Source organism: Balaenoptera ricei, chromosome 6 (assembly GCF_028023285.1).
Source record: "Balaenoptera ricei isolate mBalRic1 chromosome 6, mBalRic1.hap2, whole genome shotgun sequence".
In the NCBI taxonomy this organism is placed as follows: domain Eukaryota; kingdom Metazoa; phylum Chordata; class Mammalia; order Artiodactyla; family Balaenopteridae; genus Balaenoptera; species Balaenoptera ricei.
In genome coordinates this window covers 120,611,535-120,636,405 of record NC_082644.1, presented here as the reverse complement: position 1 = coordinate 120,636,405, position 24,871 = coordinate 120,611,535, and the positions used below count along the sequence as shown (strand labels likewise).

Sequence of the window (24,871 nt, the reverse complement as noted above, 5' to 3'; positions counted from 1 at the left end):
ACCGCCAGCCCCTGGCCCGGCCACGACCAAGGATGTTCCTGCTGTCCTCAGGGACCCGAGGGGGCCGGGTACAAAGGCTCCAGCCCCCCCTCGCCCTGTCACCGTGGCCTCGGGTGCCAGATGTGCCTGCACGCGGGCGGGTCTGCCCGGCGAGTCCCTGCTCCTGCAGTAAATTACTTCCCAGGCGCTCTGGTGCGAATCCACAGCTCTGCTCGGCCTGAGCCTGGCTGGCTAACAGATGTTCCATTTAAGCCGCTAAATTACCACAAATACACCCAAAGAGATGACACGCCAATTTCTCCCAAGGTTTATTTGCATGAGGAGGGAGTGGTGTGTGAAAATTCTATCTTCCCTTTCATTTTGAGGAAAAAAAAAAAAAAATTTATTACACACATGAGTTAAGAAAAGAGAGGGGGTGCCAGCACATGAATTACCGCGGGAAGTGTTCAGACGGATATAAATCCCACATGTCAGGAGCCCACTGGCGCCCTGCGGGAGAGGATGCGGAGGCCACGGGAGCGCGGAGGCCACGGGAGCGCGGAGGCCACGGGAATGCTGTCTCCATCTCCTACAGGTCAAGGCAGACAAGGCCCTGCTTTCTGAGCCTCGGTTTCCAACGCTGTCAAATGGGTGACAGTGACTCCCACTCCACGGGGCTGCCCTCTGCCTCCAGTTTTGTGACTAATTAGGACCATCTCGGCATCGCCAGGTGGCCCTGGGAGCAGCCCAGAGTAGGCACAGCTGGACAGGTGACTCCATCGTGCCCAAGGAACATCAGAGGGGGCTGAGCACCCCCGCGCGAGACACTGTCCCGGCCGGGTCCACCGCCACCAAGAGACAGCCCAGGTGCTGGCCCGCTCCTCCCCAAGTCACCAGATGGCAACGCGGGAGAAAGGCTGAGGGCCAGAGCCGCTCCACGGGGCAGGGTGAGACATGTCCATGACACTCTGGCCCCCTGCCCGGGCTGACCATTTCCCACCACCAGCAGGAGGCCCAGACCGGAGGGACGGGGCAGGATGGGGGCCCCAGAGCTGGTCCAGGGTGTGGCCAAGCCACAGCCACAGGTCTCCAGCATCGACAGAACCCACTGTTCAGCGGCCACCTGCACCACCTGTTTCCTGCCCCATGGCCGGGAGGCGGCCAGGGCTCCCCCCAAGCAGCTAGGGTGGACAGAGCTCTGTGGGCCAAACCCCAGAGCCCTCAGCCGCTTCGAGGAGAGTGGATTCGGGCCCCAAAACTACCCAGAGGAGGTGGATGGCATCACCCAGACGTATCAGGGATGCAGACAGGCGGAGAGAGGGCACAGCGCCGACGGCAGACCAAGCCTGGCCTCCCGACTACAAGATCGGCTCGAATTTGTTCACACCCGCACCTGGTCCCAGACATGATCCCTCATGCTCCCGGGACGCACAGCTGTACAGCCCACCGCAGAGATAAGCCAGACGGTAAACACATACACACACGAGGGCCGCGGAGGTGAGGTTTACAGCCTGGATTTACTGACTCGGTTATTCACTCCAGACAAGGCACGCGTCCTCCACGGTCCACCCCTCAGCTGCGGCCACGGGAACAACCAGGAAGCGCACTGTCCCCATGTGACCCTTCAACGGGTCGTCCCCAAGTGCTCCAGCCTCCGTGCCGTGCTGGGGGCGGCGGGCGGGGATGCTCCAGGAACCTTGCGTCATCAGCCAAATCAGGGAAACCGAGATGCTCCCAGACACCACAGCAAACCCACGTCGCTCCAGGAAGCAGACGCTGCGTCCACGCGCTGGTTCCTGGAGACGGTCGCAGCTCCCGGGACGCCCCTCCTTAAGAAGTGTCGGAAGAGGGAGCTTGTCAACCAGAACACAGAGACTCACGCAGCCAGGGGCTCGGTGGCTCCCGCCAAGAGGATTCCACACGCACAGATCCTGCGCTTCCCCTCCAGACGCCCAGAGGCGGGCGGCCCTTCAGGGACCTCAGACGCCCCAGAGCCCTCCTCCCTTCCACCTTGGAGGCACCTGGGGCAGAAATGATGGCCCCATTTTACAGATGAGCCAACTGAGAGCCAGGCACAAAGCAAGCGGCCCGAGATCTCCCATGCTCCCTGGGCCCATCTTCCCTCATCACCTCCAGTTAGGCACGAGGAAGGCACGTGGAAGGCACGTGGGTCACAGGAGGTTAGGACAAGTCCCTTCTGCATACGGAGCTACAGAGGCCACCACCTGTCGGGTGGCAGGCCCTGCCTGGTCTGGAGCTAGCAGGCCCCGGGCATCATCTCCTTTCAGCCTCACAGCCCATCTGTGGAGGAGGAAGCGGTGTCACCCCAAGAAACTCGGAGACAGCAAGAAACTTGCCAAAGTCATACATCAGGTAATAACGGCCCTCAGGTGCCTGCGAACACCTGGCTCCCTCCCACGCCCCCGGCTGGGGACTGTCACCCGAGCATCCCTGCCTACGACCCAACTCTCCAGGTGAACCAGCCCCCGAGGCCATCAGCAGCGGGCAGCAGTGCAGAAAATCCCCCAGTTCCATTTTACAGATAGGAAAGGGACCCAGAGGAGCTGACTGGGCCCAGCCCACCAGAGCAGGAAGATGTGCCCAAAGAAACACAGTCCAACCATCAGTTAAGGGCCCCAGGCGTCCCATCAAGAGCGGGCCCCTCATCCCCTGGGACCCCAGGGACGGTCCCAGCCCATGGCTGGTGAGACTCACCCATCCCATCAGCACCCACGTCAGCGTGCCCCCTGCAGAGCAAGGCCGACGCAGGACGTCCCCAGTCACTGGGGTGAGCGTCAAGTTCCCACCTGGCTTCTGCAGAGAAACGGCAGCCAGGCCGAGAGGACAGGCAATCCAGGAGGAAAATGAGAAAGCAGGAAACGGGCTCAGAGCCAGTGGCTGACCCAGGCCTGGCCTGGCCTGAGACTGGTAAGCCAGGAACGGGGGCTGGGAAGTTGTCGACCTGTTCTAGAACATGGCTCCCCTCCCCACCCCAATCTGGCTGACTCCTACTCCTTGTTCAAGGCTCAGCTAAAAGGTTACTTCCTGCAGAAAAGTTCCCTGACTCCGCCTAGCCTGGGGAGCGCCCCACACCACCATAGCGCTGGCTCTCCAGCCCACTCGACGTGGAGTCCCGAGCAGTGATGGAGCCCCACGCTCTCCCCACGCCTCCTCCTCCAAAGCCTGTTAGGTCATTCATAACTGTTATCAGAAACCAGCCCTTCGAAGCGGTTAAGAATCCGCCTGCCAATGCAGGGGACACGGGTTCGAGCCCTGGTCCGGGAAGATCCCACATGCCGCGGAGCAGCTAAGCCCGTGCGCCACAACTACTGAGCCCGCGAGCCACGACTACTGAGCCGACGTGCCACAACTACTGAAGCCCGCGCGCCTAGAGCCCGTGCTCCGCAACAAGAGAAGCCACCGCAATAAGAAGCCCGCGCACTGCAAGGAAGAGTAGCCCCCGCTCGCCACAACTAGAGAAAGCCTGCGCGCTGCAATGGAGACCCAACGCAGCCAAAAATAAATAAATACATAAATTTATAAAAAAAAAAAAAGAAACCGGCCCTTGCTACTGCCCATACACACAGGGGGCCCGGTCCATCTCCAGGCCCTCTGCCAACAGCGACTCAGATGAAAGCTCCCTGGGCCGTTCCCTAGAGCCGAGAGAGGAAAGGTCTCATGTCATATCTCCCACCCAGGATGAAGAGCCACTTTCCTCTAGCAGCTGCAGGCACCCTGCCGACGTCCCCCAGGGCTCGCCACTCCGCGGCCTGCCCCGGCACTGCCCTCTGTGCCCGAGGCTGCTGCCCGGCCCGGGACCCAGGAGCGGTGACAGAAAGCCCGGGTTCCCCTCCCTCGGGCCGTGCCCCTCAAGGACCGTCTCACCCCGAGTGCTCAGCGCCCACGGCAGGAAGCTGCTGGAGGAGGAGGGCCTCGGCCTCCGTCCCTCCCTCCCTGGCCTCACTGGCTCACCTCCCGTCTTGGGGTCCGCTCCCCGGGGCCCAGCCTGAGACCCTTACACTGGGGGGTGGCAGGGGAGGGGGGCCGGACGTCGGGCAGAGCCTGCCACTCACACGAGCTTGTTCAACTTTCAGAACAGTGTGGCGAGGCCCCTTACCATCAGCATCAGCACCTCCGGTTTACAGAGGAAGGAAAGTAAGTTACCCAGCATCACACAACAGATCAATGACAGACACCCAAGTCCAGGCTCTCACTTCCCTGTCCTGCCTGGAGTGGCCAGAGAAGACCACGTGGGCCTGACTCACCTGCCGGGCGCTGCGGGCCAGCACTTCTAAGAGCCCGTGAAAGTGTCTTAGATCGAAGACAATATTTAAATACTTAAGACGTTTAAATACACTATTCATATATTTGCCTTTACACCAATGCAGTCATCAAATGTGACCTGACATTCCTTATGGAGGGAGCACACAGGGGCAGGTGTCCGGGCCACTGCGGCCCCAGCCACACAGCTGCTCGAATTCCTCATGCAATTCTCCCAGCCCCACAAGGGCGGTGCTACTTTTTTATTCCGGTAAAGTACACGTAACGTAGGGAATTCCCTGGCGGTCCAGCGGTTAGGACTCAGTGCTTTCACCGCCATGGCCCGGGTTCAATCCCTGGTCGGGGAACTAAAATCCCATAAGCCGCGCGGTGCGGACCAAAAAAAAAAAAAGTACACCACTATCTAGTTCCAGAACTTTCCATCACCCCAAACAAACCCTGCACCCATTAGCAGTTGCTCCCCCCTTTTCCCCCCAACCCCCCGACAGCCACCGACCTGCTTTCTGCCTCTGTGGATTTGCCTATCCTGGTCATTTCATATAAATGGAATCGCATAACACTTGTCCCTTTGGGTCTGGCTTCTTTCACTCAGCGTAACGTTTTCGAGGTTCATCCCTGTTGCAGGATATCAGTGCTGCGTTCCTTTTTATGGCTGATAATATCCCATTGTCTGGAGAGACCACATGTTGTTTATCCATCACCCGCTGAGGAAGATACTATTTTTATCCCAGTCCTACAGAGGAGGAAACTGAGGTTCCGTGAGGGTCAAGCTCAAGGGCCCACAGTGGTCAGTGGCAAAGCCAGGGCTCCAGCCCTTGGCCCTAACCACACAGACTGTGCCCGGACATCACAAGAGATGGGGGCGTCTGGTCCCTCTAAGCTAGGAACCCAGAGGCCCAGAGGGGAGGGAGAATGCGGCAGGTCGGAGGAGGCCGAGGGAAGCCAGGGAACCCGCCCTTCCATCTCCAGGTCCGGGTCACACCCCGCTGCCTTGCCTCCCTCCCGCCTGCTTCCTTTGAGCCCTGGGGTGAAAAACACCAAAACCGCTTCAGGCGGAGAGAGACCTCTGGCATCCAGATGGGTGCTGTGTGAGTAACCCGTCGTGTGTAGATGAAAACAGCTCAGATCTGAAAGGTACCTTGTCTCTCACCAAAATGACTATTGGATGTTTCTCTCTCCTGTCCTAGCAGCCAGATAAGCTGGGCGAGGCGGGGAGGAAAACACAGATGCCCCCTCTCTGGGGTGGAGGGTAGATTAAGGATGGGAGGAGCTTAAGGGCAAGGGAGGGAGGGTCTCAGGATGTGATTGTCATAAGCGTAAGGGACCAGAACCTTCCACCACCCCAGGGGTACCTGGAGAGAGGGCGTGAACAGACTAAACCTCTCCAGCTGCCCTGTGCGCCAGGGACTGGGACCCAGACATCCCTCATGCAGCTGAATGGTGGGACAGTCCATGCTGCACCCACGACCACTGTCCCAGGGGGCACCTCCCCACTCCTGCAGGGACACGGAGGCCAGGTGCGGAGCCCCGCCTCCCCTACCAGGCCAAACCTGGCAGAAACACTTCCGTCAACCAGAGCCAACCCCGAGGGGAGGAAAGCAAAACATCGGCCTTGGACTCTGGTGTCAGGAAGGCCGGGGCAAGCCCAGGCCCAGCCTCTCGCAGCTGCGTGGCCCCGGCAGGTGGCTTAGCGACTCTGGGCCTCAGCCGCCAACAGGGCCGCGCTGGCCCCTCACTGCGGGGCTGGGGTCGTCCACGCGCTCAGCACGGTGCCTGCACCCCCCTCCCCTGATGGCATCCTACATTTGTGAGACAAACACAACCATCAAGCGAATGTGGATGAAAGCTGGAAACGTGTGGACGGTACATTTAGGAGAGAGGCCGGGCAGAGGCAGGGCTAGGGTGGGGGGGTGAGGCACGTGGAGGAGAGAAACATCCGGAACCCGAAGCCGCCCACCTGCCAGGTGACTCCGGTCCTGGCGACGGCCCCCAGCACCCCACCCTGCCGCCCTCCACATCCCGGGAGACACCCCTCCTGCCGCAGCCGTGAAGCCCCCAGCAGAGCGGAGGAACTTGGCAGGCGGCAGTGGGACAGCATCTCAGAAAGTCCTCTGACAGCACAAGACAGACAAGCGCCCCCCACTCCGCACAGACGACAACCGGGCCTCTGGGGGGGGGCCTCGGGGGGACTTGGGAGTGGGCCCCATCCCTGGAAAGGCCCGGAGGCTACCGAGCCCACAGAGGGATGGGAGGCCAGGCGGCCGGCAGCCGTGCCCCCTGCCTGCCTGGACCAGCTCTCACCGGACACCATGTGCGCACGCCGCCTTTGAAACCAAAAGCACAAAACAAAACAAACCAACAGGAACATTTATGGCCTGAAGTTTAAGTTGGCTCAGGGGGATGAGGAGTAGGTGTGTTAAAAATAAGTGTTTTAATCCTTATATAAACTCTGCAGAGACGATAAACAATCCCCACAAAACAGAGATGTCGTGCGTTTCTAGCAACACTTAAGCTTCCAAAGGCAGGGAGCCTCGCTTGGGGGCCACCCCCGTTACCCCATCCCGGCCGGCAGGCACCCACGGCACGGCCCTGCCCCCCTCTGCAGCCGTACGTTATTATTCCTGTTTACCATTTGGGTCCAGAAACCAAAACAGTCACAGCATCCACAGGATGCTGACCGGAGTGCCCCCGGAAAGCGTGGAGCTTCGGAGGACCAAGAACGCGGCCCGAGCAGAGCGTCAGGGGGCCCCTCCTGGCCGAGCTTGCTTCCCCGGCTGAGCGGGGCAAGGGGTTGATCCCACACACGCGCGGTGCCGGCTCCTGATCCGGCGTTGAAGCAGGTCTGCGGGGCCTGCCACATCTGCGCCCCTGCCCTGACCTCTCTCCCGGGTCAAGCTCCGGGGCAGGTGCTAGGGGAGGGGCATCTACAGGGCGAAGCAGAGCCCCAGGCTTCAAAGGGCCGGGCCGCCCAGGGTGAGGGTGTGGAGGGGTAGTCAACAACCACTGAGCACGTATCACCTCCAGGTGCTGGGCTGAGAGCTTTGGGTCCCCTCTGTCCGCTCTGTCTTCAGCCAACCCCCAGGAGGTGGCTGCCAGAAACCCCCTTTCACAGCGGAGGAAACAGGGGCCGGGGCAGGGGTGGGGCACAGCACACAGCCGAGAAGTGGCGACCAGGATTTGAACCCAGGTCCAAGAGGGTACAGCGCCGCACCCGTCTCCACCCCAGGGACGAGTTGGCGGCCGCCCCGCTGCCCAGCAGCACACGAGGCCGGGCGCAAGGTGGGAAATGGGTCCGGGGCGGGGCGGTGCTGCGCCCAGACGGCTCGGCCAGAATGAGCGGCCCAGGATCCCCGGGTGGGTGGAGGAGCGGACGCCCCGCAGCCATCGGGAACTGGACGGAGGACGTGGACGGGGCGGGAGGAGACAAGGATGCCACGCTCTGCGGCCGGGACTTGAAGCGGGAGCCACAGCTGCTCACAACCGGACGGCGTGGAGCTGGCCTGGCCTCGTGGCTGGGCCCCGGGCACACAAGGAACCCCCAGAGACCGTGGCCCCGGGCACACAAGGAACCCCCAGAGACCGTGGCCCCGGGCACACAAGGAACCCCCAGAGACCGTGGCCCCGGGCACACAAGGAACCCCCAGAGACCGTGGCTGGGCCCCGGGCACACAAGGAACCCCCAGAGACCGTGGCCTCGGGCAGCCGCCCCCCACTGGGGGGCTGAACTCCACTTACAGGCCACGTGCCCCATGCCAGCTCAGAGCTGAGACAGCACCCGAGGGGAGCGGGTGCAGGAAGCAGGCTGCGGAGGGGCCCCTCCGCCACCTCCTCAGGGAGCCTGCCTGGACTTCCTGAGCCCGGCCGCCAGCCTTCCGCCCGCTGTCTTTCTCTGCATCTTTCTCTCCATCTTAATTCTTCACGAATCCCTCATTCTGTCTCCCCTCCAGAAGGTCAGACACAGGTCAGGGGTCTCTGCCTCTTCTGCCCAAGGCCCGTAGGCAGATGGGACTCTTGAGTAAATGATGGAGTGACCCTCCCACAGCCGCCTGGGAGCAGGTGAGGGGAGGGCCGAGCCGGCCAGCCCGGCCACGTCTGGACTCGGGCACTGCGTGGGCCCCCAGCCTCCTCACCCACAGAGGACCCCGTGCCAAGGCTGTTCTGCTGGTGAAGGGAGGAGCGAAGTGAAGGGCACTCCAGGCTCCAAGAGACCTGGGCGGCTTGGCGAGAGGCCTCGGCCCCTACGCAGCTGTGCACCCCCAGGCCAGCCTGTCACCTCTCCATTGACGGGGGGCACGGCCACCCAACCCAGTGCCTCACAGGGTCTCCCGAGGCCCAGGGGAGGCGCCCTGGCTGGGCTGCCAGGGAACAAAGTTTCTCAGGACAGGGCATGGCCAGGCAGCAGCGATCTGCCTGGGGGGCAGAGTGGGAACCCCCCCACCCCAGCTTCTGCTCCCACAGAGCCCCATCCCTGCAGCAACCACCCATCTCCAACCTTTAGTTACCTAAAGGCGTCCAGTTTTCACCACCAGCTCAAGTGCCACCTCCTCCACGAAGCCCTCTGAGGTCTCTCTGCCCCCAGGGATCCAAACATCCGCACCTGCTGAGAACCAGCACAGCCCCGAAGAACAGGACAGCAAGTCCTGCCCCATCCAGCCCAGGAGCTCCTCGGAAGGAAGCGGCAGAGAGAGCGTGTGAGACCCCTTCCGGCAGGAGTCCCCGGTCACCCTCAGAGGAAGGGGCAGGGCTGCGGTCCACCAACCCTGGGCCCTCCACTCCTGGGCCAAGGATCCTCCATCCTTCCCCTCCCCGCTCCCCCTACCTGGGGCCGAGTGGGAGGGGCTTAGGGGCTAGGGAAGGAGGGAGAGGCAAGCCCCGGGCCCTGGCATCCCACCGTCTCTACCACCGCAAGGCTCTGCAGCAGCTGGGCCGCCAGAGGCAAGGTGAGGCCAGGTGGACGGGGGAAGGCAGCTGGCCCAAGAGGCAGGCGGCGAGCCGGGGCCAGGGTCCAGCCAGCAGGAGCAAGCCGGCCAGCCGGGCGTGGGGTGGAGGCGCAGTGTTCTGAGACTTAGCGGGCCTGGTGAGAGGCCCACGCAGGTGGCCACCGTCACCCCCTTTCCAGGCAGGGAGAGCGAGGCTCAGCCAGGCCAGCGACACGTCAGCACCAGGATTCTCACGGCAGCCGAGTGGCCGAGTGTGGCCCCCTGCACTGCCATTTCAGGCAGCTCATCGGGCTGAGAGCACAGCCTCAGCTACACGTGCTGCGGGGACGAGAGGAGGTCATCCCCACGGGGCTCAGCACGTTTTCTGGCACCAGGGAAGCGGTGAGGAAGCTTTGTTCCATGGATCACTTCCTGTCTGAGGAGCCCATGCCAAGGGCTCTGGATACAAACGGAGACATGATTGCCAAGCGCGATGGGAACAGGGAGGGGGGAGCCCCGGGGACCAGGACACCTTCGCAGGCCCCGGGAAGGGCTCTGAGCAGACAAGCGGCAGCGAGCCGGCCCCACTGTCTGGTTTTACCCAGCCTACGGGCTAAGAAAGGTGTTTACACTTCTAAATGGCTGGGGAGAAAAAGAACAGTATTTCTTGACATGCGGAAAGCATATGCAATTCACGTGTCATCCTCCACGAATATGTGTTGGTGCACAGCCCCTCGCGCGTTCACAGATCATCAGCGCTGCCTCGGCACGATGAGGGCCGAGGCGAGTACCCGCGACAGGACCGCCTGGCCCACGGGGCCCGAAATATTCACTGCCCGGCCCTCGACAGAACACATCTGCCCACCCCTGCTCTGGGAGGGGGCGGTAGCTGCCGGCCGGGCGCCAGGGGAGAAGCAGTCGGATTCAAGGAGCAGTCGGGCGGGAGGTGCACCTGGCGGGGTCTCAGCGGCAGGGCTGCAGGGCGTCTTCCCAGCAGCACTGCCCGGCCCTGGGAAGATGCAGCCACAGACGTGGCCTGGACACGGGGACGGGAGGCAGGGGCCGGAGGGCACCACCCTGCCAGGGAGGCGACATCCTCGGTCACGTGGACCTCATGGCAGCAACGGGCTGAGATGAGGCACCAGGGTGGGGTCACCTCGTGCCTACTCACCCTTGTCAGGCCCTGGGCCCGGGCGCAGCGGGGCCCCCATTCCCTGCACGGAGACGCCCCATTTCCAGGGCCTAGACCACAGACAGATGGGGATCGCCCCTCACGACGGACTCCCAACCCAACACAGCCTTCTTCGCCGTTTCTCCCCGGCAGCCCACGCCAAAGCCAGGTTTCTGTCATCAGCACACGTGGCACAAACCAACCACGTTCCACCAACGCCAGCTTGCGCCCACCCATGACCTGCGCAGGTGATGCCCGACGGCCTTCCCTGCCAACTCCAGACCCAAGCCTCGGACCCTGCCCCACACAGCCCTGCAAGTGACCCTCCAGTCAGCAGGTCAGCGCTGAAGACGAGACCCCTGGCCCACGGCCTCTGCTCTCCCCTCCCCCATCCCCACTCCCTGCTGCACAAACTGGGTGCCACAAACCCTGCCGCCCGGAAATGCTAATATTCGGGAGACCAGCGTCTCTCAACCTTCTTGTCAATATCACCCCCCCAAGGAGCCTTTCCAGGCATTGTCCTAATCGCTCTCCCCGCGTGAAATTTTAATACCACAGGTGTACTGTGTATCTGTACTGTACTGTTCTCTCTGGGTACATCTGTGCTTGATGCGTAAAAAGAATATGATTTCTTCACCCCCACAGATCTGATTTCCACCCCCTTGGGCATGGATTACATAAAATGTATTGTTAGAATTAACGTTACACAGTTCTTTTCACTTTTTTAATATGACCACCAGGAATTTTAAAAGACAGATGCGGCTCACACATTTTCTACTTGACAGCACTGATACAGACAGAAGTACAAATGTGAACACGTGCAGCACACGGACGGGGACGGGGACACACACACACACACACACACACACACACGCCTGTGTTAACTCAGAGGTGCACATGGCAGGTCTCAGCGCGGAGACACCCCAGCACAGGTGCACCTGCAGCCAGAGCCTGGTTTCTGCATATGCCTCTGCACTGCGGACCCAGAGCTCCTTCCATAAACGGCTGATTCTGGAGCTGGACAAGATAAAATACAAGATAAGCTCAGATATCTTGTGCCAGGAAGGAGACAGAGCTCACAAAATGACGGGAACGTGTCAAAAAAGACACACGGAAGCAGCTTGAAGCAGTTGCCACTGGTCAAACCTGAGACCATTTGAGCGTCAAAATAAAGAGTGACATAACAGATGAGAATCCGTGGAACAGAATAGGAAACCACAATCCACAGTGGTAGACAGAGGGAGGAAGGAAAGGAAAAGAGGAAGAGAAGAGAGAGGGAGGGAGGGAGGGAGGACTGATCCTGTCACTGTCTCAAAGCCCCTTCTCAAGAATATTCGTGACCTACAAGGGGGATCGGAGGACCTTCGTGGCAGAGCCGTCCGGCAAACAGCGCCAGCGTCAAGTGATTAAAGCCAACACCCCCAGCAAGGGGACACTTGGAAACCACGTGCCACCTGCTAGACAGGATGCCAGGAGAAGGCAACAGCGTGGTCACTCCACCCGCTCCAGGTGCAAAGCCTGAATCCAACGCAAGGAAACGGCAGATGAACCCAAAGGGAGGGACATTCTGCAACAAAAGGGGCCTGTCACCTTCAAAAGCATCCAGGTCGGGAAAATCAAGGTGAGGCGGAGGGGCCGTCCCAGCCCCCAGGTGGACCATTTGTTGAAATGGGCATTTGTGGAGACGCGCGTTGAAACTCGAGTGGATTCCAAGGCGGCACCATCCCCGCTGTTTTCCGGGTTCAGGTGGCTGTTCTGTGGCTGCAGAGGGGACCTTCTTCTATAGGAAACACGTGAGGGTGCAGGACACCAACGTACTCTCGAATGTCAAGGTATGTTCAAACTTAAAACGAAACCTGGGGTTTCCCTGGTGGCGCAGTGGTTAAGAATCCGCCTGCCAGTGCAGGGGACACGGGTTCGAGCCCTGGTCCGGAAAGATCCCACATGCCGCGGAGCAACTAAACCCGTGCGCCACAACAACTGAGCCTGCGCTCTAGAGCCCGTGAGCCACAACTACTGAGCCCGTGTGCCACAACTACTGAGCCCGCATGCCACAACTACTGAAGCCTGTGTGCCTGGGGCCTGTGCTCCGCAACAAGAGAAGCCACCGCAATGAGCAGCCCTCGGCAACTAGAGAAAGCCCGCGCACAGCCACGGAAGACTCAAAGCAGCCAATAAATAAATAAATAAATAAAATCTAAAAAAAAAACCCAAAAACAAGAAAAACAAAAGCTGACTTGAAAAGAAAAGGCGTCCTAGTTTCCGCTGGAATCGGCCTCGTTCTCCCTGCTCCCCGGCAGCCCAGGTGTCACACCCCTTGGCCTCGGGAACCGCGTCCCCCTGCCTGCACTTGGGAGCTCTCAGGACACTTAAAGGCCACTTCCTCATCCACAGGCACCTCAACAACCTGCTGTGTGTCCTGCTCACCTGAAAGCATCTCGGAGCAGGGACCGGGTCCTTGCCTGGCAGCGCAGGGGCTCGGCAATTATTCCTCGAAGGAAGGACCAGAGTGACACAGCAGCAAAGGGGGGCCCGGCTCGGCAGGACCCAGAGACCCCTTGGGAGGGCTCACACCAGTCCGGAGGGGGAGGGATTCACTGTCCTGGGTTCAGGGCAGTGAGCAGCGAGTGTGGCTCCGAGGGATGCTTGTTTACTAAAGCAAAGTGTGGAAAACGCAGGGTTAGAGGTACACACCCGGTACATGGGGTGGAGGGGGGCCCAAGGGCCAGGCTCGCAACGCTTCAGGATGGGAGAAGAGTGAAATCAGAGGAGGCTTCCTAGAGGAGGCAGCCACTAGACTAGCTCCTACAGGAAGAACCAGGACAAAAGGAGGGGTAGTCTTCCAGCATGGGCCCGGCACACGATGGACCCTGATGGAAAAGGCTTAGGGGAGGGGGGCGCAAGCTGGAACGTTGGCACAAGGCAGGGACGGGAAGGACTTGAAGCTGGAGGTGTGGGCATGGGGGAGCCCTCTCTGCCGTGTCCCTGCTTCCCAGCCTTGTTCTACGGGGAGGAGGCCTGCCGGGGTGGGGGGCAAGAGGCTGGGCGGGTGGTGCCCTAAAGATTCAGACTGCAGACCAAACGCAAGGGCCGTCTGCTGGCATCAGCAACCTCAGGACCTCATAACTGAAGCTGTTCCAGACACACGCGGTCTCTCATTAGCATCAGCAGATTTGGCCATACCTAATTCTTTAATTAAACCCAACGTGGCTGCCAGGCACTTTGGATAAAAAAAATAAAGCACACCCGACCAGATCCAGAAGGGCAGGACAAGGGGCAACTTGGATCTGCCTGTGAACTCTTCCTAGTACCTGGCTCTATACACAGCAAATGCTCAATAAGTGCACAGGGCTATTATGCGCCTTTAGGGCCAATAACCCAGCTGAGATCCACGCAAACGGGAGGGGCACTCGAAGCGCGATACTTGGAAAACAGGAGGTCACCTGTCACAGGAGAAGCCAGAGCGGCATTCTGGAACGAGGGGACGTCAGGCAGGCCTCTGAGCTGGACGGGTCCGCGTACGGGCACACGTACGGGCACACAGTGACAGCAGGAAGATGGAAGGGCCCTGCCCACTTGCCAGCAAAGTATCCAGATCCCGCAGGAAACAGGCACGCACTCCCCACCCCATCCAGCCCACGGAAACAGACACACGCCGTGAACAACCTGAGAAGCGGGCCAGGAGCACCCATCAGAAAATCAGCAAGACAGCAGAGGGAAGGCTTCTGAAAGCAGGATTTGTTCGAACAGTCCCGGAAGGGAGACCTAAGTCCAGGTTTTAGTTTTACCACTTACTACCTGTGTGATGTGGCGTAAGTCACTTGACCTCTCTGAGCTGTAGCTGTCTCATTCATGAAACAGGGGTGGCATATGCCTCCCAGGATCATGACTAGCTCAGGGCAGGGTGGGTAAGAAAGGGCAGCTGTGATTTTTCTTGTGATGCCACCACCATGGGCCAAGAGGACCACGGTGTCTTCCCTCCTCCACTGGAGGCAAGTTCCCCAGACAGCAAAGAACAGCCGCACAAACAGACCACCACGTTCCTCTCCCAAACCCTGCACAGCCGTACATGTTCAAGAGAATTGTTTTTTTAATCGTGAATACACAGATGGGCCCATCCGCCTAACCCAGCCATCCCTGTGCCAGCAAGAGACACACAAAGATGGGTGTGACCAGCCCCACCCTCCGTGAGAGGACGGGCAGGGGAGACCAGCCCTCAGCCACAAGGGACCACACCTGCCCAGATAAGATCTCTAAGGTTCATTCAGCGCGGCACTAAGGACGTTCTCTGCCCTCTTTCCTCATCAAATCCTCACAACCTGCCTACCAGGCAGCCACTAGTACTGTCCTCATTACATAGCTTGGGAAACTGAGGCCCCCAAAGCGGTCACTACAGGGAGGTGACAGTGCCAGGTTTCAATAAGAGCATATGGCCATGAAGACACAGACACTCGCCCATCAGGGTCTCCCTACCGCCCAGCCCCGCTTGACACCCCTTCACCCGGGCTGGAGCAGGGGGGCTCAAGGAGACTGTGCCTTGTCAGCGTTGCTGGCCCAAGGATGGCGCCAGGGACCCCAGGAAGTCTCTGCGCTTCCAGCGCAGGGGCTGAGCCAGGCCACCTACCACAGCCAGGGCGCCCTCTCCCCCATCCTGGCCAAACACAGCTGGGAGGGGCAGCTCCAGGACCCAGCCAACCCCCCCAGCCAGCCCCGGCCGTGCCCTGGGCCCCAGCCTCTCTGCCAGTCAGCCAGGAGCCAGCAGCCAGCAAGCCTGGGCAGCCCCTGCAGTTCACAGCCAAAGGCAGACACCCGCGCTCAAGGCCTAGCTCTGCCCTCAGCAGCTCCTCCACCCTCAGTTCCCCCAGCTGTAAAATGGGGTAAGTGCGTCCCAGCCCCCGGGGGGTGAGGGCAGAGGAGAGGACTGGATCTGAGGGCACCCGGCCCCAGGACCTTGGGCTGCTTAGCACTGAGAGGGCCCAGGACGGCTCTGGCTTCAGAGGAGCCTGGGGACCAGACGGCAGGCCAGGGCTCCCTCCCTGGGCCGTCCGCCTCCGTGGAGTGGGAGGGTGGCCCCCTGCCCCCGTCTCCTCAAGACTCTTCTTGGTCAGCGGCCACCCCCATCCTCCCTGAAGGGGGGGGATGCCCCCATCTCCTTGGAAATGCGGTCACAGCCAAAGGGCAGAGGCCACGCAGTCCAGCCTGGAAAAGCAGTGACTCACTCCATCCCCCCTCCCCCCAGCCCAATTCGGCTGTCACACTGGCTTGTGAAGGCCAGAGGGTCACAGAAGAAGGGGCTGTGGGGTGAGCAGGAAGGTTGCTCCTGGGCAGTGCTGGCCAGACCTGGGGTGGCCCCTGGCCCCGCTGGGCACCCAGGGCCCCTTCAAAGGTGCTGGGGTGGGGGTCGCGGAACCCGGGGGGCAGGACAGCAGCCTCTACTCTGCTTAAGTCTCAGCCAAGTTCCCTCTAAGGGGCCAAGAAAGGCAGCGCCTGCCAGCCAAGCGGACATTTTCCTGCCCGCCCGGCAGCCACATGCGCCTCGGCCGCGACAAAGGCCACACTTGAAGGTACAGGGGAAGCATGAGGGGCTCCTGTTCCCACCAAGTCGCGCGACCCTGGGGGCCTGGCGCTGCTTGCCCCCCCCCAAAGGGTTCCGGAGGAGGCTGAGGCCGGCGAGGGGGCGGTGCCCCCAGCCCCGCCGCTCCCTTGCCGACCAGGGCTCCCGGCTCCCCGCCCCGCCGGGCCCCTCCCGCCGCGCCCCGAGCCCCTGCCTTCCAGGGCGTCCAGCCACCAGGCGCGAAGCCAGGGACACTACGCCTGACGAGGCCACCGGCGCGTTGGGATCCTGGGGTCGGCGGCGGGGCGGGGGGGGGGGGCACTCGCTGCGTCCCGGGGCCCAGGCCCGGGAGAGGGGGCGGCAGTGGCGAGCGCCCCGCCGGGGTTCGAGTTCCCCTCACCCCGGGAGGCGCAGGCCCAGCAGCGGGTGCTCCCAGGCAGTGCCCGGAGGCGGCGGAGGCGCACCCCAGGCTTGGGGGACTTTGCCAACTTCGTGCCTCCCGGGGTCGCCCCTCGGAGGAGCCGGTTCCGAGGCCCGGGGCGCGCCGCCTCTCCGCTCACCGTCCCGCCGCCTGCCGACGTCCCCGAGTCCGCCGCTCCGACCGGGGTCCCGGGACCGCGGACCAGGGCCCCTCTCGGCGCGCCCGGACCCTCACCTGGGACATCTGCGGCCGGAAGTTGACGTCCTTGAGGTCGATGGAGCCGGGGGAGAGGTTGTGCAGCAGCTGGCACAGGAGGACGCCGTCGCGCAGCGCCTGGGCCAGGTCGAAGACCACGGCCGAGGGCCACACGACCCGGTGGTTGGGCGGCAGGACCTTGCAGTCGATGAGCCAGCGGCCGCATTGCCGCCACTGCTCCATGGCGCCCGCGGCGCCCACCCGCCCGCCGCTCGCTGGGCCGGCCGGCTCAGGGCAGCGCTCCGGCCGAAGTGCAGCGGCCGCGGGGCATCCCGCCCGCCCGCGCGGGGCTCGGCGGCCGGGGCGGGGCTTCGCGCGGGCGGCCCCGGGTCTCCGCTGCGCCGCCGCGCGTCCCCTCCTCTTCCTCCTCCGGCTCCTAGCGGGCCGCAGCTCCCGCCCACGTGCGGTCGTGGGGCAGCCGCCGGGCAGCGCACCGGACCCCGCTTCACACACACAAGTTCCCCCGGGCCCCGGGCCGGGCTCCGCGCAGCCCGCCGCCGCAGCGCCCCGCGATCCGCCCCGCCGGGCGCCGCATTCTGCGCTCGGGGAGCCCCGCGGCCGCCGAAGCTTCTGCCCCGCCCGAGACAAAGGCCCGGCGGGTCGCCTGCTCCGCGCGTCCGGGGCCTGGGCCGCCCTCGCCGCCGCCGCCGCCGCTTTGTTCGCCCCGCCTTCGCGCTCAGCGCTCCACGCCCGGGGCTCCGACTCCGCGGCTCCGCAGCTCCAGGGCGCGGGGGGCGCGGGGGCGCGGGGGCGCGGCCACTGGCGGGGTGGGGGCGGGGCCGGCGCGCTCGCCTGGCACCTCCCCCGCCCGCCCCCCCCCCCACTTCCTGCCCGGCTGCCGCTCACGAAAGTTGCGGAGGGCGGGGGTTGCGGCGCGGCCGGAGCCCGGGGTCCGCCGACTTCAGCGAGGGGCACCAAGATTTTGAGGAAGCTCTGCGCCCGGGGCGCGCGACCTCGCCTGTGGAGTGATGGCCGGTCGTTGTCTCTGCGTCTCTCCTGCGTTTCAGGAGGAGCTCAGGAGGTGGCCCCTGTCGCGCTGGGGGCCTCTGCACGGTCCTTCGGGAAGGACAGACCCTGGAGGGGGCACCGACTGCGCGCAGTCGTCCCGCGCCCTCTCGGTCCCCCAAGCGGCCCCCACGGGAGAACTCGAGGCGGGAGGCACACGGGCCGGGGACTCGCCCAGATCCCCTTCCTATCCTGTGCGCTGGCTAGGGACCCGCAGGAAGCCCCCCGACCTCGCACAAAGGCCGGGATTCGCCTGTTTTGAAACCCAGAGGCCTGCCACTCGCAGCTGCCCAGAGGGCAAATCCTGGCGTCCGAGATGGAAGATGTGACATAAGTAAGTGGGAGAGAGGGAAAGAGATGCGGCCAGACCCGGCCCTGGGTAGCGGCCCGCCTCCATGCTGGCTGCGGGGTCCGCTGACCGTGCCTTGAACTCCTTCCTGGGCCACGCCCTCTGGGAGGGGGTGGGCAGTGTTCTCTGGCCTCCTGTGACAGTGGGAGGGCTTCTAGAACATAAAGAGCCCATCTGGCAACGAAATGATGTGGGTCCTGGCTCAGCTGTTGGGAGCCCTGGGCTCTCAGCCGGGTGAACCTGGGCAAGTCTGATCCCCCCTCTGAGACTGGCTCAGTCATGGGGTGAGCCTGGGGGTGACCAGTCTCCGAGCATCTCCTCACACTTGGGCTGAACCCTGGGGCAGCACCCGGCAGCCGCCCCTATGGCCCAGTTCCCCTCTTCCTTTGGCATTCCTGGGGCAGGAGCCAGAGCAGGGTGACACCCCACCTCATTGCGAGCCCAGTGAGGGTCCCCTGAGCCCTCTGTTCTGGGCAGTGGCCTCTGCAGAGAGTCAGGCTGGCCTCTTCCCAAACTGAGGAGGAAGCATGGGGACCCAGGCCCGGTTCTGGCCCATGGAGAAGAGTGGAGGAGGGGCCGGGCTCCCAGGGCACACCCCAGACCCTGGCAGGAGTAAAATCAGGCCAAGTGACTGGTGAGCTCCAAATTCCTGTCCAGGCATCCTTCCTCCGAGGAAATGGGTGCGGCACCTTCGTGAACACGGGCAGGAAGGAGCCTGCCTCAGACGGGTGAGATCGAGCCTGCCTTGCCCGAGACAAAAAGAGATGACCCCGCGGCAGCAGGCGGCTTCTTCTAGCATCACCCCGAGAAATCACAGAGCGGGGGACAGAGCCTGACTCCCGGCGCCTCCAGCCGCCCCCGCCCCCGCCCCCGGAGCCTGCACAGGCACCTTCCCCTGGCAGGACCCCCCTCCCTCTCTGTAGCGTGGGGAGCGCCCCATCCCGTCAGAATCGCTGGTGAGGACTGAACAGAAGTAATTATCCAGGAGCTTTGCACAGTGCTTGGGGCAGAATGGGGCCCCCTATTCGTGTCCTCACTGTTCTTGGCCTCCTTGCCTGGACAGGGAACCAACCTAGAGGATGAGCCGGGGCTGGGATGCAGGCAGCTACCCTCCAGCCGTCAGCACTGATGTTCGTCTGCTGCCCCCTGGTGGGCGCGGAGGGCACTGTCGCCACCTGGCTGCCCCTTGGCGGGACGCTCGCTGCCCAGCGGCAGGAAGATCAGGTTTGGCCTGGAGAATAGCCAAGTCAGGAGACGCAGGCCTCACTGCTGTGTGTTAGCCAATCACAACACCTTCCTGATCCCCAGTGTCCTACTGGGGACACTGACCCACCTGTGCGCCTCACAGGGTTTGGGGGAGGCTCCGCTGGGTGGCTGGGTGTGCGTGAATGAATGACTGCACGAATGGAACTGATAGGAACTCTCCTCCAAACACTGGGCGTGGGTGTCGTGAGCAGGTGTGGACTGTATCAACTCAGAGTACACGTCAGGAAGAGGGGACGCCGCTGCAGGACATCCTACCACCGGCCACATCTTCTCAGACTCAGAGCTGTTTGCCGGGACCGCCCATGGCACACCTCCAGGGGGCGCAATTCCCATCACATTCTAGAGAGATGGCACCCTGGAGAGGAGCCCACAGGCTACAAGTGAACGGTACCCTCTGGGGGTTGCCTCTCAGCTTGGCCCACCTTTAGCACCATGAGTGATGGCAGTTTTCCTTAGTGAGAAAGGCCCACACGAAGCACCGGGACAGTCCACAGGAGAGGCAGGAAGCTGGGCGTCCCAGTTCAGTGGCATAGGTGAAACCCATGGGGCAGGAAGTAAGGGAGGAGGGTCACAGGCCCCCACTTACCGGGCCCCTCAGCCTCCCCCTGCGCCACCCTTGCCCCCCTTCAGTCTGTCCTCGGCAGCCAGCAAGGACCCAGTGAAACCTTGGTGAGGCCTTGCCACTCTCCAGGGGGCAGGGGGCCCTTCGTGGCTTCCCCCTCACCAGAGATAAAATCAAATCTCATCGCTTGCAGGTCCCATGTGGCACATCCCCTCCCCGATGACTCATTCCCACAGCTCTCCAGCCACGCCCAGCGATGTCCCCACCTCAGGGCCTTTGCACCTGCCACCCCTCTGCCTGGGATTCTTGCCCAGATGGCCACATGGCTCACACCCTCACTTCCTCTGCTGACCCTCTCCCGCTCTGAGACTCATTCTTCTCTGCAGTTCCCGCCCCGGTGTCTGTTGCTCCGTCTCATCCCTCTAGACTGTCATCTCTGTGGCAGCGGGGGCCGTCTCTGTCCTGTCCCCAGTTCACTCCCAGCACTGCAAACTGGGCTCAGCCCCTGGTAGGTAGTCGAAAAAGAGTTGTTAAATGAAACACCAAATAAGGACCTCCCTGGCAGTCCAGTGGTTAGGACTCCGAGCTCTCACTGTGGGGGGCACGGGTTCAAACCCTGGTCCAGGAACTCAGATCCCGCGAGCCGCGTGGCGTGGCCAAAAGAAAAAAAAAACTAAAATGCCAAATAAATAAACCAACAGGTCAGCAAAGCACTGCAGCTACGACTTTAAAATCCAGTATCTTCTTTCGTAGAAGTCACAGAAATGGGTAAAACTGATACAAAGGTTTAAAAAATGGGCTATGTAATCTGTTGATGTGTAGCCTATCTCACCATTGTTATGTGAATCTGTAACATTACACCCTGTGAGATTTGCACTGACTTAGCATATTATTCTAAGTATTCATGACTGTAATAGCCACTCCCGTTTCTTGAGTGCTGCGTGGCTGGCCTGAGGGCTTCGTATGTGTCACGTGGCCTCCGTTAAGCCTCACAGTGAGGGTAATAGTCATTGTCTTGGGTGGTTAAACACAGAAACCGAGCACGCCGGGAGCTGCCCAGCATCACCGAGCAAGGTGCGGAGGAGCCGGGTCCAAACGCGGGGCCTCCCCGGCAGCTGCTCATGCACCCAAATCTCGCTGTTGCAAAGCGTTTCCATGCCTGGAACCGAAAGCTGTCGGTCGACACGCTGGTTTGGGGGGACAGGAGACCAAGGAGACGGGAAAATGCTGTGCTGTCTAAAACACGGAGATCCTGACTCAGCACGTAGATCATGAATGCAACAGCCTTAAAAGGCCAGCACGCGCATGCCCACTGCAGAAATGGGTGCAAAAGCACAGTCAGGAGCGGCAGAGCTGGCCGGGAAGGGGCTGCTGGGGACACAGCCTGCGTCTGAGCTGAAGGGGGACAGGGTGTGGAAGTGCTGCCACCGGCCTCGAGCTCCTGGAAGCCCGGTGGCTGCAGGGTCCGGGCGGGCCCCGAAGGAGCCGCCCCACTTCTGCCTCGCAGGGGATGACCGTCCAGCTCCAGGCCATGCGCGTTGTTATTCTGTTGTTAGGGGACGGGTCACGGAGCTTGAGGACCGGCCCGAGGTTAGGCGTTGGGCAGAGGCAGGGTTGGAGCCCTGGTCTGAATCCTAAGTCTGTCTCCTGCGATGCCTCCCGCTGGGGACTTTGCTTCTGCCTTCCGGCTGATGGTACAATGGTTCCAGGGCAGCAGCACGTGGGGGCGGGAGGCGGGGGGCGGTGGGGGGGGAATCTGAGTCCACAGCTGCCCCACAAGGCCTCCTGGGCTCCCTCAGGGTCCCCTCATCAGTAGGAGTCCTCATCGCTGGGGCAACACTGGGAATTTGCTCTGAACGAGAACACATGTGCTTCTTCATGTGTCGGGCGTGGTGCAGGCCACAGTGGACGGGCTGGAGAGCTTTCTCTGCCCATCCAAACATCCCAGGCCGTTCCTTTCCACACAGGCCTCCTCTGACAACCAGGGGGTTCCTCAGCCCAGGTTTCCCCCAGAATGCCAAGGGCTGCTGCAAGGTCTCAGTGCTTCTTAACAACAGGGCCCTTATTCCATAGCCAGGGTCTCAGGGATGCACTGGGAGCTTCTCCTGCAAAGGCCCTCCCCAGAAGCTGCAGTCCACCCATCCCTCCCACATCTCTCTATCCATCCCTCCTTTAACCTTCCACCCACCCCGCCATCCCTCCACCCATCCAACCCACCCATCCCTCCTACATCCTCCACCCAGAACGCATTTACTAAGCACTGGCCTTGTTCTTGGGGCAGGGGAAGTGAAAGTTTTGACTCTTCCCAACATGACCGGGTGAAGGAATTATTCTCATGTCCAAACCACATGAACACACACATTTTGCAAATTCCATTTGTAGCTACATCATGCAAATTCAGCTGTCACAATTTCCTGGGAAACCATAGGTGTAGAAAAAGACCATCTGGCCCGCTGTGGAGTCAGATTACACCCCACTGAATTGCTGGGTGTGGGCTTTTTACGTTTTGTTTGAAAAGGCAAAATACAGACTTTTCACTGCTTGTGCTTCGACTTTCAAAATTAAGTCAAATGCCGTGGTCCATGGATTGTACCCCTGACTGTGACCTCTGACATCTCACCTCCAGTGGGGCTTGTGGTGGCACTTCCTACCCTTTGTTCCGAGCAGCTTCCTCGGAGCCCTGTTCGGGGCTTGGGTCTCTTGTGGAGGCGCCTGTGAGGTCAGGGTGCAGGGTTACTTAAGGCTCTAAGGAGGGGGGAGGGTCTCCAGGACTTAATTCATTTGTAGGCGTGAGGCTGAGAAGCCGGTATTTGGGGCAGATCCCAGATTTCTGCAGTGATATCCCATCACTGTGACCCCAGCAGGTCACCTCAGTGAAGGACAGAGTGGGGAGTCCAGTCTGGCCAAGGGAAGCCCCAAGCCCCATGCGGCTGGTTGTGTATTACGGGACCCGAGGGGTGGCCCGGGTGCCGCTGCCATTGAACGTGGTGCTGGGCCGGCTCAGCCTTGACACTGGCTGCCAGGAGATCAGACTGTCATTGAAAGGAGGAAGCACACCGTGGTATTCAGAACACAGAGCCGGGGAGAGCCCTGGTCAGGGCAGGTCTGCCCCTGCCCTTCCTGGTGTTCAATACTGCCCTTGACCTGGGCAGGAGGGTGCCCTCCTGGGGCAACAGTCAAGGGAGTGCCTGCTAGACCCTGCTTCTGCACCCCAGCACGAGTGCTCTGAATCCTAGAGTGTGCCCATCACCCCAAAAAGACACCCCATGCGCCATAGCTGCCATTCCAACACCCTGCCCATGCCAGACCTAGCAACCGCTAATCTACTTTCAGTTTCCATGGCTTTGCCTGTTCTGGACATTTCATATCAATGGAATCATGTAATGCATGGCCTTCTTTCGCTCAGCATAATGCCAAGGTTCACTCGTGTCTATCAATAAGTACTATGTTCCTTTTTATGGCTGAATGATAGCTCCTTGTAGGTGGAATCCATTTTAATAATTCATTTTACTTTAATCCACTATATCTGAAATATTATCATTTCAACATGTAACCAACCTGAAAACTTATTAATGATACATTTTGCAGTTTACTTTTCATGCTAAAGTCTTCAAAATCCAGTGTGTATTTTACACCCCCAGCACATTTCAGCAGGAACACTAAATTGTCATCAGAAATGTTTGATCTGTATTTAAAGTTAAGAAAATGTATCGTTGAAAAAAATACATTCATGTACCCAAGTTGTTTCAAATACACTTGAAAGTTTGCCAAAAACTGAATTGAGTATCCAATTTTAAGTTAATTAAAATTAAATGCAATTAAAAATTCGGCTCCTCTGTCAGGCGAACCGCATTCAAGACTTCAGAAGCCACACGTGGCTCGTGGCTACAGTTACACTGGGCAGCGTGGGGTCTGTCTGAAGCCTGGCCCTGCTCCCCCAGGTGTGACATTGCAGAAGGCACATGTCCTCTGTCTTCTCGCCTGTGAATTCATGAGACCTGCCTCCCCACGGCGGGGATTCCCTGGGATCGTGGATGTAAAGGATTTAGCACTGGGGCTGGCATTCACTGCATCAGTGAGAGCAGAGACGTTACGATGGAGGTTCTTCTCCTCCAGCACGTCAGGATCAGGCAAGTTTTGCCTGTTCCAGGAAACTGGTAACAAAAGCAGGTTCCTCCAGCGTGTACGCTGGGAGCTGAGGAGGGCAGCTGTGTATCACACTTCCCCAAGGCTTGGAGGTGCCTTTCTAGTCTCTCTCCCCCGCCTGACCCCTGCAGACCCCCCACCCCTTGCAGGCGCGACCCTTTTAACCCACAAAGCTGGTCATGCTCCCTCCTGCTCAACGCTCACCCACTGTCCACACAAAAACTCAAACACCCGTGTACACAGCAACATATTCACGACAGCCGAAGGTGGACACAGCCCATGTCCATCCACGGATGATGGAGAAACCAAATGTGGTCCATCCCTAGAATGGAACGTTATTCAGCCATAAAAAGGAATGAGATTCTCACACCTGCTACAGCATGGATGAACTCCTTTCTAAAACCTTATGCTGAGTGAAGGCCAGACACCGAGGGTCATAAGATACATGACTCCATTTATATGAAATGTCCAGAATCAGTAAATCTGTAGTAAGAGAAAGCAGAATAGCAGCTACTAGGGGCTGGGGGAGGGGATGGGGCGTTACTGTCTAATGGGAAGTTTCGGTTTGGGGAGATGAAAAAGTTCTGGAGACGGATGGTGGTGATGGTTGCACTACAATGTGAACGTACTTAATGCCCCTGAACTGTACACTTAAAAATGGTTTAAATGACCAATTCCATGTTATGTATATTTTGCCACACATACACAAAAAGGAGTGAAGTACTGGAATGTGCTACTACACGGACGAAGCTAGAAAACGTTACGCTAAGTGAAAGAAGCCAGACACAAAAAGCCATATATTATGTGATCCATTTGTATGAAATGTCCAGAATAGGCAAATATAGAGGCTGAAAGTAGATTAGTGGTTGTCTAGGGCTGGGGGGACGTGGGCAAATGGGGTGTGACTGCTGATGGAGACAGGGTTTCTTTATTTTTATTTTTATTTTTTGGGGCCGCGCCACG

At 60.5% G+C, this 24,871-nt stretch overlaps 1 protein-coding gene across 4 annotated transcripts in view; it reads right to left on the bottom strand.

Moving 5' to 3' along the window:
• Positions 1-16,844, bottom strand: part of VAV2 (vav guanine nucleotide exchange factor 2) — a 181,940-nt gene extending 165,096 nt beyond the window's left edge. For 2 of the 4 annotated variants that reach the window (XM_059925984.1, XM_059925985.1), the window contains exon 1: positions 16,560-16,844. In XM_059925984.1, coding sequence (XP_059781967.1) covers positions 16,560-16,763 — 204 coding nt within the window. In that variant the 5' untranslated portion in view covers positions 16,764-16,844. The remainder of the gene's footprint in view (positions 1-16,559) is intronic. The other 2 variants (XM_059925986.1, XM_059925987.1) reach the window with 1 other exon arrangement.
• Positions 16,845-24,871: the final 8,027 nt, after the last annotated feature.